The following is a 14,382-nucleotide window of genomic DNA, read 5'->3' as shown; positions in this document are numbered from 1 at the left end:
CTCTAGTAAGCAAGTGTCCCAACCAGAAGAAAGCTTCAGGGCTCATAGTCTCCCTCTATCATAGGCAAAGTGGAACTTCCCTGATCTTAACAAGTCCCGAGATCACAGGGATCTCTAATTTGTACACCTTCAGAGAAACTCAGTGAGGTAACCCCCTACTCCCCTAAGCTGCAAACTTTCTAGATTCACATACTTCCCAAATAGTTACTGTGCAGCTGGAGGCAAAAGGTTTCAGAATTATCTAGAGCACTTCTTCCTTTGATCTGTGTGCCATGCTATCAGGAGCAGAAATCAAAAAGAAGCATTCTGCTTTGCTATGCAGCCAAATGAGGAACCTCTAAATCCCCTGGAAGGTCCCCCTTGCTTGAAGTGCCAGCAGGGCAGCTTGGCAGGGAGCCCAGCTGAGGAGGCTGTTAGCCTCTTCTTCTTGCCGTCAAGATCTCTATCTACAAATTGCCTTATGAGACCTGCCAGACAGAGATGGTGAGAGAGAGCTGTTGGGGAGACCTGGATAGGCCAGGTACCAGTGCAATCAAAAGTGAACAAAGCTATTACGAAAAGCAAGGGAGGTATGCAGGAAAGCCAGAATGTCCCACACTTGTTTGAGTTTAGTTCCTGTCTGGACTTGAGGCAAGACGGATGGGGTTTCTGAAAATGCCCCTTTCCTTTCCCTCTTTCCAGGTTCAATTCATTTCGATCCAGCAAACTTCTACTAAGTGTCTGGAATGCACCAACCTGACTCTGAAGGTAAACGGATGTCTATGGCAGTGTTCCCCCCAAGGTGGAAAAATGGGCTAGCTAGAGCAGGGCTCGGCAACCTACAGCCCCCAGGTCAAATGTGACCCACTGCCTGGTTTTGTATAGCCTACAAGCTAAGAATGGTTCTCACTTTTACACCTGTGGTTTTTTTTTTTTTTAATCAAAAAAGGAATTATACAAAAAAAAAGGAATTATATGTTGTGGCATATGAAAATAATATGAAATTCAAATTTCAATGTCCATAGATGAAGTGTTATTGGAACACAGCCATACTTGTTCATTTACCTACTGTCCATGGCTGCTTTTGCCTTACAGAGACAGAACCAACTAGCTGCACCAAAGACCATCCGACCAGCAAAACCTAAAACATTTACTCTCTGGACCTTGACAGAAGTAATTTGCCAACCCCTGGACTAGAGTTATGTCCCCAGCAACTTTTGCACAAAAGGTCCATTTCCAAAGTTAAGGAAAATCTCATGCTGTCTAAGTATTCTCACATATTCTATTATTTCTAACAAATGATGTAATACCTGGTTTCACTGCCACTCTGCTATGTTTATGTTGAGTTTTTTAATATTCTGGTGGGGCTGAGGGGAGGGACTCAGCCTCCCCTGGTTTAGAAGAGAGATGGGAGTGAGTTCAAGGTGAAGAGGCAAGTACTGGTGGTGGTGAAGTGTCCGGGGCCACATGCAGAGACCGCATGGGTTCAAATCCAAGCCCACCAGTAACGAAAGTACGACGTTGGGGAAGTTGCTTCACTTTGCTCTGCCTCAGTATCATCATCTGTAAATTGGGCATAATAAAAATATTTACTTCACAGGATTTTCCCAAAGATTGGTTAATTAAAAGACTTAAAGTACTTAGTAGAGGGCCCATTATTATTAGCGTTAGCTAGGATTATTAGTGAGAAATGTCATAACTCCTTCATTTTGTAAAGCTGCGATACTTGCACATTATCATTTAGTGATTAGTGATGCTGGCTAATGTTTACATTGCTCTTCTAATGAAGGCAGTTTGCTTGTTTGTTTTAAAACAATCTTTGGCAACAGGTAAAAGGGAATTTAACTAGTTATAAAATTAAGACAAAATCTCTCTAGAGAAAAACCATCAAAAAGACATGACATAAGTTTTTTTCCTACAGTGTAGACACAGACAGGGGCTAGCAGACAGCCAAGCCCAGCAAGATAAGCAGGATGTGTTTTTCTGTTGAACATTAAAAGAACTTTCTTGTGGCATCAAAACATAGAGCATAGGGTTAAAAAAGTTAAAGACACGTCAACCCTGATAGACACCCACAACAGAATAGAAAAGCTAGTTAGTGGCTGTTAAAAATAAATCTGGGCACTCCTAGTCAGTGAGCATTTTATTCAGAACTGTTTGGTAAATGTGAAGTTAAATACCAAGTCTCTTGGTGCATTATATGATTTTGAACATTGATCTAATTTGCACAAGTAGATACTGGAGAGTTATTTAAATGGGAGATAAGAGTGTAAAAAAGAATTACATTCTTGTAGAAAGAGCACTGAGGAGCCAATTCCACGTTTCTAACTTCTCTTCACCTGCCGGAAGCTCTTGAAGCCTGTATACCCAAGGGCAAGCACCAGCACTCTTTGAGATGGCAGTTCCCCTAAACTCACGGCAAGGGCTAGGAAGAGGAAACCATCATCCTCTGCAAGGCTTGCTGTGTAGCCCCCATCCTTCTGAGTGACGGTCAATAGCACAGTGTGACAAAGAGGGCGGTGACTGTGTCACAAAGAGCAGCCCTTCCACCAGCAGCTGTGTGACCTTCAACCAGCCATTTCCCTCTCTGGCCTTTGCTTTCTCATCAGACAGAGGAAGGGAGTCGACCCGTTGAACTTTAGGTTTCCTCTGAATTATTTAATAGAAGCCATGACCTTTAAGCTGCAAACTGGCAACATGACTCTTGTCATCTCCGCTACTGTATTTGGTCAACTCTTGAGGGTGGGTAGCCGGGGCAGGTGCAGGCAAAAGGAATGAGTAAAATGACAAAGGCAATTGACAGATATTCTAAAAACTTTATTTTCTCTTTCTCTGAAAGAAACTCATAAGAAACCAAGAGGATTGGCTTCAGTTTGACCTTTCTGCCTTCTATTAAACATCCGTCATGGGCTGAGCAGAGTGTGATATGGTCCCCAGTGGATGAACTGCTCAAAACTCTGTTCATGGCAGCCTTCTGTATTAATTAATTGCACAATGGCCAAGATTACTTGGGTAATCCATGGAGATCCCTTTAATGATATCATCTATGGCATTTATGATTTTGGAGGGACCATAAGTTGGTATGTCCCATTTTTTCCCCACCCTCCTCTCTTCCTACTGTCTACCTGCCTATGTATCTGCTGCTTTCCTTTGCCTTTACAGAGGTCAGACTATTTCTTACATGTTAGGATATGACCTGCAGGGGACTCTGGGATGATAGAGACCACTAGTTGCAGTCCCATTGCTTAAACAGAACAATCATAAAGAAAAGCCTGAGAGGAAGAATTTGCTGCTATCCTGTTGGAGCTTCACTTCTCAGACCTGGGGAATCCATCACACCCCTATTTTTAAAGAAAAGAAAAAAAATAATAAATATCCTCAAAGAGAGACCTACCCTGGGAAGAGGGCTACCCCCTCCCAAATTGTGTATCAGGGCAACTATTAGGCAGGGTGGGAGTAATCAGAAGGCAAATCAGACTTGAAAGGTAAATTACTGTTTCGTAAAAAAAAAAAAAAAAAAAAAAAATGAACCCATGCAGTGGTACCTGCATCCCTCAGGGAAAAGTATTGCCTGCAGAAAAGTGAAGATTAGCAGCTCCATAGGGGACGTTTTTGAAGTATTGGAGCAGAAGTTTTGAAGTACTGGACTTCCCATCCTTGAGAACACCTTTAAACCCCATGAAGACAGGATTTTTTTTTTTCTTTTTTATCTTTGCGTTGGTTGATATTACCAAAGTACTCGGAACAGTTCCTGCTACAAAGTAGAGAGAGTCTGTCCATTTCTTGACTATGATGAGTGCTGCTAAAACCCAGGAAACTGTCTCTTTCCATTTACCTGAAGCTTGCTGAAACCCCACAGTATGTGGAAGAGAAACAGGTACCAACAGGTGCTAGCAGAGACTGCTCCTTCTTGTGTACTGGTATCCTGAGTGGGTATCTGAGGTCAGTTCTTCAGGAAACACTCTGAGCTGGAGGTTTACAGAAAGTTTGCCAGGCAGTGTTGGGGGTTGGTGGGGGGGTGGTGAGTAAAGAAAGTAGTACAGTCCCAACAGCCTCAGATGACCCGATGTGGGGTTCTGGAGATAAGATTAGTTCTAGGAGTTGTCCTGCCCTGAGGAAAAGGGGAGCAGGTCTTTATATACCTTTACATACATGTGTGTCACTGGATGTGGGCTGCCCCTGTGAAGCACATGAGCTTGGGTAAGGTGGCTTCAGCAAAGGGCAATTCCTAGAGATGGGCCAACCACCCACACTTCCAGCAGCTGAGAGAATGAGTGCTTCACCCTAGAGTGGATTCTGGGCAGTAAGTCACAGCACTCAGCACAGTAGGCTTTCCCTGGAAGTTTGCAGGAAGGGAAATTTTCATTATCTGAGTACCACACACTGATAGGGTGGCTGACTCACCTGGGGTTCCATGGTAGAAGGACACAGATTTCAATTCTGGCTCCCTTAATCTGCTGATGGGAAAAGAGGGAGACCACAAATAGATAGGAAGCTGCAGCACTAGGCATGGACCCAAAGAGGGACTAGAGTTAGCATCACTACAGCTTCTGGACACCTCTCCTGACCACTGCCCTGACCAATGTACTCCAGTCTTTTGTTGCTGTTGGTGTTCCTCCTTTCAGCTCTCTGCTCAAGATCTTAAGTATTTGGAAAAGGGATCAGATTGGTGTAGTTTAATTCATGTACCACCCCTTGGCATGGAAGGAATGGTCCCACCAAAATTGCACACGGTGGGGGTGGGGTGCCCCGAGGAAGAGGAAATATATGTTGAGACACACACATACATTCACATGCATACACACATACACAAAACAGTGGGAAATAAGTAGCTAGGTGGAGGCTTTCTTTTCCCCACCGAGTCAAAAAGGTGTGAACAATGGACTGAGACCTCACACTGGTGCAAAGGGGATAGTAAACACCTTGGCAAGAGTCAGATCACACCTCCAGGTCACCAAAGCAACAGCATTATAAAATTAGCATGACGAAGGGTGTCTCGGTGGCTCAGGCGGTTAACCATTGACTCTTGATTTTGGCTCAGGTCATGATCTCAGGATCTTGAGATCAAGCCCCCCATTAGTCTCTGCACCATGCATGGAACTTGCTTAAGATTCTCTCTCTCCGTCTCTCTCTGCCCATCCCTTACTTGTGGTGGCTTGCACAAGCACACACACTCTCTCTCTAAATAAATAAAATGAAAGAAACATGATGAAGCTCTAATAATCTAAAGAAGTTTTCATCCATAAAGGAGAAGGAAGACGAAAAGGAGGAGGAGGAGGAGGAAAAGAAAAAGCAATGTCTTCTAGCTGGGAAGTTTCACATCACAGTTTTCTAGAGAACAAAATACTGACATCCTTTTTCAAGATAATGAACAAATAAAAATCAGACCCTCCCTGCAATTTTTTTTTTTTTTGCTGCCCTTTGCCTTTTTTTTTTTTAAGATTTTATTTATTATTCATGAGAGACACAGAGAGAGAGAGGCAGAGACACAGGCAGAGGGAGAAGCAGGGAGCCCGAAGTGGGACTCGATCCCAGGACCCCAGGATCACACCCTGGGCCGAAGGTGGCACTAAACCGATGAGCCACCTGGGAGTCCCTCCCTTTGCCTTTTGAGTTGAGTGATCCCACAGAGGTTAAGACTAAGAGAATGACAAAGGAATGGAGTTTCTGTTCATTACTCCAAGGGGCCATTGCATGTGGGCCAAGGCTCACATAGTGTAGTGTTCAGACGCTGCGTGGGTGCTGGAAATTATATTTCATGCAGCTATTTCTCCAGGATGCAAAGAGATCTCGTCATTGAGCCTAGCACAGTGTCAGATGGAACAGGAGCTCAACATGTGTTGGGAGTTATATAGGGAAGGGAGGAAAGGGCCAGGAAGCTTGTCCTTGACCCACCAGCATTTAGAGGATCCCACATCTTACTCAGACAGGATCTTCCCTGACCAGCAACTGTGTAGAGACATCTAGAAACAGACTTGAGGGAAGGAAAGCAGGGATTATTGAGGAATCTCCCTCTGATTATCAGAAGAGTGTAAGTTTTAGTAAAGCATAAGGTAGATGACATTCTGAGAGTCTTGCACTATCGATGATTTATTCAAAGAACTAACTACTAAAGGGCTAACCTGAGGGGAAGGCTTGGAGTAATGAGAATATATAAGCCACTTCTAATCTAATAATTCTATGCTACAGACGAAGACACTAAGGTCTAGAAAAATAACGTGAACCTCCACTTCTGGCCAAAATGGAGCAGCACAGGCCATATTTACCATTCCACTTAGAGCAGACAAAACAATCCTCCAGGATCAACATCTGCCTCTCTCCTCTGAAGACCAACTCAGGACTGAAAACAGGGCTAGGACTAGCGTGAAGGAAGTAAGACATACCTGCACAAATGCCTCCTTAAATTTTGCACCCTTGACCTCTGCTTGTCTGAGGGGATGATTACGTATGGTTGAGGTAAAGCTCCAGGTAAAGAGGCAGAGATCTTAACTGGGTGCTCTGAGCTTCACTGCTCATTTGGTTTGGGTTTGAACTTTAATAGCATTTACATTCATACCAGCCCCCCTGCTTCTTCCACCTGAGCCTCCCCCACCGAGAGTGCCTCCCCACCTCCCCATCCCCAGTGTGGCTGCTGCCTGGAGCCACATCCTGGTTGGGGTCACCTCCCCCAGTGCTGTCCTGCCAGAAGCTCACTTCCCTGTCTTCCTGGAGCATTGGCCACCTGACCATCCCTAGCATCCATCCCTGCTTCTTTTCCCCGGCACAGACATTGTACTCATGGCTCCTGTCATTCACTTTCTGCAGTAAGTAGTCCAAGTATAGAGAAATTTCCAGCAGAGTGGACTGGACTGGCCCTTTCTCTTTTGTGCAGATGATAATTTGGGGTGACAGGTGGAGTTTGGGAAAGGTGTGGTGGAGGGAGTATGCTAAAAGGCAGTATAGATGCCACTGTGGTTAGACATCTGTTTTCTAGCTACCGCGGGACAGTGGAACTGCCCCTCTCTCTAGAAGTCAAAACAAAACTTAGAAAACCCAGGGCAAATAGCCTTTCTGTCCCATACTTCCCAAGCCCCCACCCCCACCCCACCTCCCTTGCTTTGCTTGTAGCTCAAGTCCTCTGCAGATACCAGTTTCTAGCCAGCACCCCGGGTCACCCTCTGCCCAGATGGAGGGAGGACAGATGCCTTTCCCTTATCACAACCAAGGACGTGACTTACCATAACAGAATCTTGGGTTAGGAAGGCCCCCTCAAGGGTCATTTCATGAATTCCCCTGTCTCCAGCTAAGTTTTATTGTACTCCTCTACAGATAGCCCCTTGGCTGTCTGCCCTGAAGTGGCCCCTGCTTATTCATACTTCTGTTCCAGTGATGAGCAACTCCACGAGTATGTGACAGACAGTGACCACCTTTTGGAGATCTGGATTAGATGTTATATGCTCTAATGCAAGATCAGTTTCTCTTGTCTTATTCCTTGTAGAGACAGAATAGAAAAGGCTGGAGGAGGACCAGAGGAAGGAGTGGAAGTCAAAATCAAAACAGTTGAGTCCAAGGCTAAGGGCACTAGGCTCCATCTAAACCCTTACTACTCAGAGAGTGGTCCACAGACCAGTAGTATCATCAGCTTCTGCTGAGAGCTCAGGAGAAAAGCAGAGTCTCTGGTCCCACCTCAAACCTAATGAATCTGCTTCTGCATTTTAATCAGGATCTCCAAGTGATTCATCTGTACATTAAAATTTGAGATGCACCGGGCTAGGGCTTGTTCTCCATTACTCACTGCCAGCTTTGGGACAGGAACCTCAACCGAGAGCAAGATCATGTGTGTCCAAGTGTCTGAATCTCTTCCTACACCACACACACTTCTCTGAGCTGGTCCCAGCGATCCAACCCCAGTCCTGTGACTTTGAAGGTAGGTAGGAATGTTCCTCCAGGTGGATTGATCCATCTGTCTTTGCTCACCTGGGAGAAACACCTCTCCCCCGCCTCACCCCCCACCCCCGTACCCATGGCCTTGCCAGCTACGCCTCTAACATCACCCCACTTTGGAGCTGTCTTTGCACTTAGTACAGGGAACTCCATTTTGTTGGGGGGTGATTTTTTTCCCTTTAAGCGTGTGTGATTCATTTGAATTGCTTTTTTTTTGTTTTTTTAACAAGGGGTTGTTATTGTGTCTCTGAATGACACCCTTGTGGCCCCTGTAACCCCAGCTCCCTTTGATGCAAGGCCTCTGTTTTATAAGCATCAGGGCTCTGCCACCCGGACCTGGTGAGGCATATTTAAAGCTGTTTAAATTGACAGACCAGGCAAACAGGATTAACTCTGTGGGCCCAGAAGGGGAGGTGGGGGGCTGGGGGTGAGCTACAGAATGGTTTACATGGATGAGCAAAAGGACAGCCGGCTGGGCTGGGAAGGGGCCTATCACCGGAGCCAGCCAAGAATTCTCTATCTGGGAGGTAGGCAGAGAGCTTGCAATCTGCTGGTGATTGGATTAGGCATGGTGTGAAATTCGGAGCAGGGCTGCGCCGCTGGGGCTGGGGCCCAGGCTGCTGTGGGGCCAGGCTGCTGAGGCCCCGCTGAGGAGACCGTGTGGGGAGGCCTGTCCCTGCCCCAGCAGGCCTTGGAGACCGCCTCAATGTCACAGCCCTGGAGGCTCCCCCACCGCTAGGCCCCCTTGTCCCCACCCCACTGCATCTTCGCCTTCCGAGCATTCTCAGGGAAGGCAGAGACTGCCTGGCCCCTATTCACAGGGCTCCTGTCCCCATGGCCTAGAGTGAGGATCCTGGCCTTTCAAGTCTCTGAGTCCCCAAAAGCTGTCTCCTGAGATCTTTCTTCGCCTTTTCTTTGTCACTTTCTGTGCTCTTCCTCTTTTTTCTTGTTCCCTCTTGCACAGTCTGGTTCATTCAGCAGGATTCCACTCCATCTGGATTTGTTCAAGAGCCCAATTCAACTTGTGTTTTCCTCTTTTTCAAGGATTGGGATGTTCTGATTAACATCTTTGAGGATTTTGAACCTTCTTCCTGAAGCCTAATCAGGCCACTGGGGCTGTGGGGAGTGGGTGGGTGGGTGGGTGGGATTTATCATCGCTCAAAGTTGACAAGGTTTAAGTCTTTCTGGAAAAGTCAATGACACCAGGTGCAAGTCTAAAAAGGGGGGAAAATGTTGAGAGGAAGAAGTTGTGGGGACGAAAATGGATTTTATGGGCATTCCTAAACCCACCCCTAGTGACAGGGGCTCTTTTCGTCAGGAGACTGGTGGTGAGGCAAACCGATGGCCAGAGTGTGGACACCTGGATCCTGGGCAGAGGCCTGAAGCCCGTCACGCCCCTACCAACCTCTGACTCTTGTCACAGGAAACAAACAAACCTCCCAGCAGCCGTCATGCCCACTCCCAGAAGTCTTTCATTTCTGACTCTGGCAAAGTACAATTTTGGTCAAGCTACTATTCTTCTCCACATCAGTTTCACTGCGTGGGAAGCAGGGAGGCTAGTGATCACATTCCCTCATCTGCTTTGAAAAGCTACCAATCTTTCGATGCGTGGGAGACCTCCAAAGTTCATCTGGTTATATGGCCATAGCATCTTGTGGCTGGAAAGGATCATAGGAAAAAAACTCCATGACTTTACAGATGATGAAACCAAGAGCCCGGGGGCCAAGCATCACTCCAAAGTGCCCATGATCTCACCAATTAAATGACCAGCTCTCTCAGCAGTTGAGGAAAGCTTGAAATAGAACAAAATCTCATGTGCACTATGTAGTGTTCTTTTCTCTTCTGCCCGCTGGCTCCAAGAACACCTGAGCACAGTTTCGGATTAACCTCAAATGGCACGCTATCCCTGTGATGCTCAGGAAAGTACCTGCTGGGAGTGCATCCTTCTCTCCCATGCTCTTCTGTCCTCTCTTGTTGAGTGCAAACCTAGATGGAGGAGAGCATGTCCAGTCGAAGATTTGCCAGACTTTATCTCGGGGCAGGGGACCATGAGTGTCTCTTTGATGCCTTCCAGAGTAGATAGTCTGTATCAGTTAATAGATTTTCTTGCATATGCCAATCCAGATCTATCTGTGTCATCTAGGTGCTGTGTTAACAAGAATTCCAAATCCATATCTGGGTTCACAAGGGAAGAGTGTTGGCATTGATTGAAGAAGGGAGAATGGCCACACTTAAACTGTAACCTCTGAACTTGGCACTGGGAGAGGCAAGCTGGTGTGCCCCTGGAAGGGTACATGTCCCCAAGCCTGCACGGGTTCCACCCATATTTCCTTCTAAGGAGCTTCCTTTCTACTCTTGCTATAGCCTGTGGCATGGAGACTTGGGATTTCTCCAGCCTGTGCGAGGCCATGGAGAGGAGTAGTTTTCTGGTGGTGAGGAAAGGCTTTTGAACCCCTCAACCTCCAATATGCAAATAAAAACCAATAATTGAGATACTGACAGCCCATGGGTCTTATTCAAAACATTCCCAAATTCTGTGGCATCTTCTGCCCACAGTCCTCTCAGTTTACTGTTTATGGTAGCAAGCCTCTAAAGTTGGCCCTCCCCATAATCCTTCCCCTCTCTGTACTTGCATGAGTTCTTCTCAATGAGAGCAGAGTCTCTTTCCCCTTGCCTTGATCTGGGCTGGCCTGTGACTTGCCTTGACCCATAGATTTTGGCACAGGGAAGATTTTGGGACTTCCAAGCCCGGGGCTTCAGAGGCCTAGTAGCTTCTGCTTCCTCTCCGTTTGGAAGCCAGCAGGGATGTGAGAAACCCAGCTAGCCTCAGCCCACATGCTACAAGGAGGCTTAAAGCAGCCACACTGAGAGTTCACGTGGAGGAGCACCAAGTCACCAGACACGTGACTGACATCTTCATAGATTTTTCAGTCCAGCCCAGCTGTCCACAGAATGCAACTGAGTGAATGACCCAAGAGGACACCTCATTCTCAGAAGAACTGCTCCACTAAGTGCTGATTCCTGAAACTCTGAATTGAGAAAAATAACAAATTGTTATTTAAGCCACAAGGTAATGGGATGGTATGTTACACCGCCATGGACAAACTGAAACTTGTCTTTGGGGATCATGGTTATGGGGCAATAGTAATGAAAGGCATCACCTCTTTGGTCATCTTGTTTCATGCTTGTCTGGGTGGACAGGCTGGAGACTGAGTACCAGGTGTAAGCTGAGTCCACCAGTGGTCATAACTTGTTTTCAGTGTCAGTCTATGACCCGATTGCTACAAACCACGCACAAAACACGTTGGTCCTTGCGGGGAATCTCCCAGTGGTCTTGACATGAGCAGAGAGGATCACAATAGTCTTCGAATGTTATGGTACAGCTTTGGAAAGGACAAACATATCTATTACACTTTTCTTTTTAAGCTTGTTGGCTGATGTTGTTTCATTCAATCCTCATTTCTTTCCTTCCTTCACTACTTGGGCTGGTGTGCCTATGCAAGGACCACACAGTTTGGATCATCTTCATCCATTTCCCCAGTAAGTACCATCATTTCTCGCAGGATTTCTGAAGTGAACACTCTCTCACCATGCCAGTTGCCAGAGTCTGAGCAGATCTCGTCCTAAGATGCAGTGTTGTGCACATGGCCACAGAGAGCTCAGCCCTGCATTCTGCAACCCTCGGAGCATTGACAGAGCTCCGCGTGAGCAGCTGATGTTCAGGAGTGAGTCCCCAGGAATGGCCAGGGTATGTATCAGGCAGGAAACCGTCCAATGGTTCAGTAACACTATTTTAAATAGCATCAAATAGTGGCTGAGGCTGGAGAGAAAAAGAGCAAAAATATTTCACTCACATAACCTCAAGAGCACTTATCCTAAATATCCAGTATCCATCAATAGGAGACTGGCTATAGAAACCACAATATTATCACATAGTGGAATATTAACATCAATAAAAAAGAATGAGGAAGTTTCCAGAGTATACAGATATGGAAAGTTATGCAATAAATCGTTATGTGGAAAAAGTTCAAAATGTGTACATAGTGTCCTTCCTCTTTGTCTAAAAGGAAGGATGACAACAATGTATATTTACATGTGTTTGCATATGAATAAAGAAATACTGAAAGAATACACATGAAATTAATAACAATGGTTGCCCCTAGCAGAGGAGAGAGGGAAAAGAGGCGAAAGGGTAGGCTGGTGACATGGTGAGTTGAAATTTACCATAAGTTTTTTCATTGTTTTGATTTTGGACCATGTGAATTGCATTACCTAATCCAAAAAAATGTTGGAGGAAAAAGAGATCGGTACTTTGCCTAATTTGATTAAAGAACAGCACAAGAAGAAAAACCAGGATCAGAAGCTTTGGATGGAAACATGCCTATTTAGGTTGCCTGGGATAACCCCAGTGGGAACAAAGAGCTTGAAAATCCCAGGAAGGAGGCTAGGCAAAGGGAATGCTTTATCACAGCTTCGGAGAATCCAAAGCCAAGAAGATGCCTGAGGCAAGAGGTAGACCGAGCACTCTGAGCACTCCTCCGCAAGCTGCAGGAGGTGTCAGACTGACAGTGGTGAGAACACATTTCCATCTGGACTCGGAAATCTCACACTCTGACTTACGGGAATTTTGACCGACCTTCTAGACCCATGATTCCATGATAGTTAGCTATTCCAGTCCAGATGTTCCTGGACAGTGAGAAAGAGCTCATATCAGAGCCGAGGGTACAAACTGGTAGGCCCGAAGTTTTGCTCTGTTATTCGGGGGGTTTGTGATTTGGGTACCACATCTGGTCAAGGTGAAATAAATCGTACCCCATAAATTAGCATTCCCTTCCACCTTTCAGAAATACGATATTATAACTTTCTTGAGATCAGGGACATATACATCCTACCCACGTCGGTGACTGCTTGTTGAACGAATGAAAGAATGAGTTGTCTGGAACCTACGAAAAATACTTTACCTGCAAGTTATTTGAAAAAATATTTGCAATAAGTACTTAAATTATTTCCTGAAGAAACCGCGACTCCCGCGCAGTTTCTAACACGGATAAAAATGAGGCAGTGGCCAGTAGAGGGCAGTGGTGCCTTTATCAATCAATAGAAGAGTGCAGCGTGCGCACGTGTGTGCACCAGAGCGCACCCACTTCTCAGTTCCTTCTCTCCAAAGTTAGCTTCTTCCTGCTGTTTTTGTCAAGACAGAAGGACCTGCCTTCACTTAATACATAGACTTCAGTGATGGACAGTCGAGGTCATAATCCTTGCCCCACAAAACCCCCTGGGCTAGACTTGGGCAAACCCACTGGGTGCTAGAATGAACTTGAATTCTACATTCATACTTTCTTAATAACATTCAGAAACTGTGGGGATTGTTTCCTGGGAAAAGAAGATACGGCCTCCTTCCCTCTTCCCCTCAGGGCCTCTGACCCCTCTTTATCTCCTGACAGGCACCATATCTAATCATGGGAAGGAGGGGTAGCCTCAGCAAGACCTGGGCTCCTTCCGGGTTGGAAGGCGCAGGCAGCAGCAAGCACTGGGCCATGATTGCAGGCTGCTCAAATATTTAAGGGTACAAAGAAGCAGCTGTTGAGCACTTGTACACTCGGCGAGGGACGGGCAAATGGGACTGACAATTAGCCTGCATCGGGTTCTTGGCTGAGGACTTCTCGTCACCCTGGGGCCCCTTGCACCCAACCTACTGCATTCAATCAGCTCCAGATGGGCTGTTTCCCCTGCGTCCTCTTCCTCAAAAACTGGGAGATAAGATTTTCTACCATAGAGTAATGAGTGAGCACTAGGGATATCCTTCAACTACGAGTTTTTCTGGACCTCATTCAATTCTATCTGATAAACGAGAGAACTGGATACACCAGTTCGCCACTCCCAGACCTGACAATGCGTGTGCCAGGCCCATGCACACATGAGGGTTCACATAAGTGACCACATCAAGCACCTCTGTGTATCGCAGACTGACACACTGACGAGCCATGTGGTACCTAGTAAAACATAAATGGTACCGATGAAGACAAAAGTCAGGTATGTGTAAAGTGTGCCTAGGTCCCAAGGGGGAGCATAATCTGGGGTACAATATGGGCTTGAGGAGGCGTCAGAAAGGAAAAGGAGAATGATGGTAGTACGTAAATAACAATCATCTTTACGTACGTGTTGATGTAAACCAGCACAGGAATGGCCCCATTTTAAAGATGAAATTGGTACAAACACAGGTTATGTGACCTCCCTGTGGTGATACAATTCTCCTGACCCTGTACTCAATCCTCCCGGATCCATCCTTTCTGCTGGGAAGGATGGGTAGAAGGCAGGAAGGAGCAAGCTTCCCAGGTTTCACATTGAGAAGACAGCTCAGGGCAGCCCCGGTGGCGCAGCGGTTTAGCGCCGCCTGCAGCCCAAGGCCTGATCCTGGAGACCCTGGATCGAGTCCCACATCGGGCTCCCTGCATGGAGCCTTGTCTCTGCCTCTCTCTC

General features: G+C 46.3%; 1 protein-coding gene across 1 annotated transcript in view; it reads right to left on the bottom strand.

Moving 5' to 3' along the window:
- Positions 1-9,355, bottom strand: part of LOC140616716 (ubiquitin-conjugating enzyme E2 N-like) — a 33,656-nt gene extending 24,301 nt beyond the window's left edge. The window contains exons 1-3 of the mRNA XM_072797432.1: positions 9,339-9,355; positions 6,363-6,408; positions 2,309-2,459 (exon numbers count right to left, since the gene is read on the bottom strand). Coding sequence (XP_072653533.1) covers positions 2,309-2,459; positions 6,363-6,408; positions 9,339-9,355 — 214 coding nt within the window. The remainder of the gene's footprint in view (positions 1-2,308; positions 2,460-6,362; positions 6,409-9,338) is intronic.
- Between the last annotated feature and the right edge of the window lie 5,027 nt (positions 9,356-14,382).

The sequence above is a fragment of the Canis lupus genome, chromosome 25 (genome assembly GCF_048164855.1).
Source record: "Canis lupus baileyi chromosome 25, mCanLup2.hap1, whole genome shotgun sequence".
Classification (NCBI taxonomy): domain Eukaryota; kingdom Metazoa; phylum Chordata; class Mammalia; order Carnivora; family Canidae; genus Canis; species Canis lupus.
Note: the sequence above shows the minus strand (reverse complement) of the source record. Positions and strands in the feature narration are given on the sequence as shown.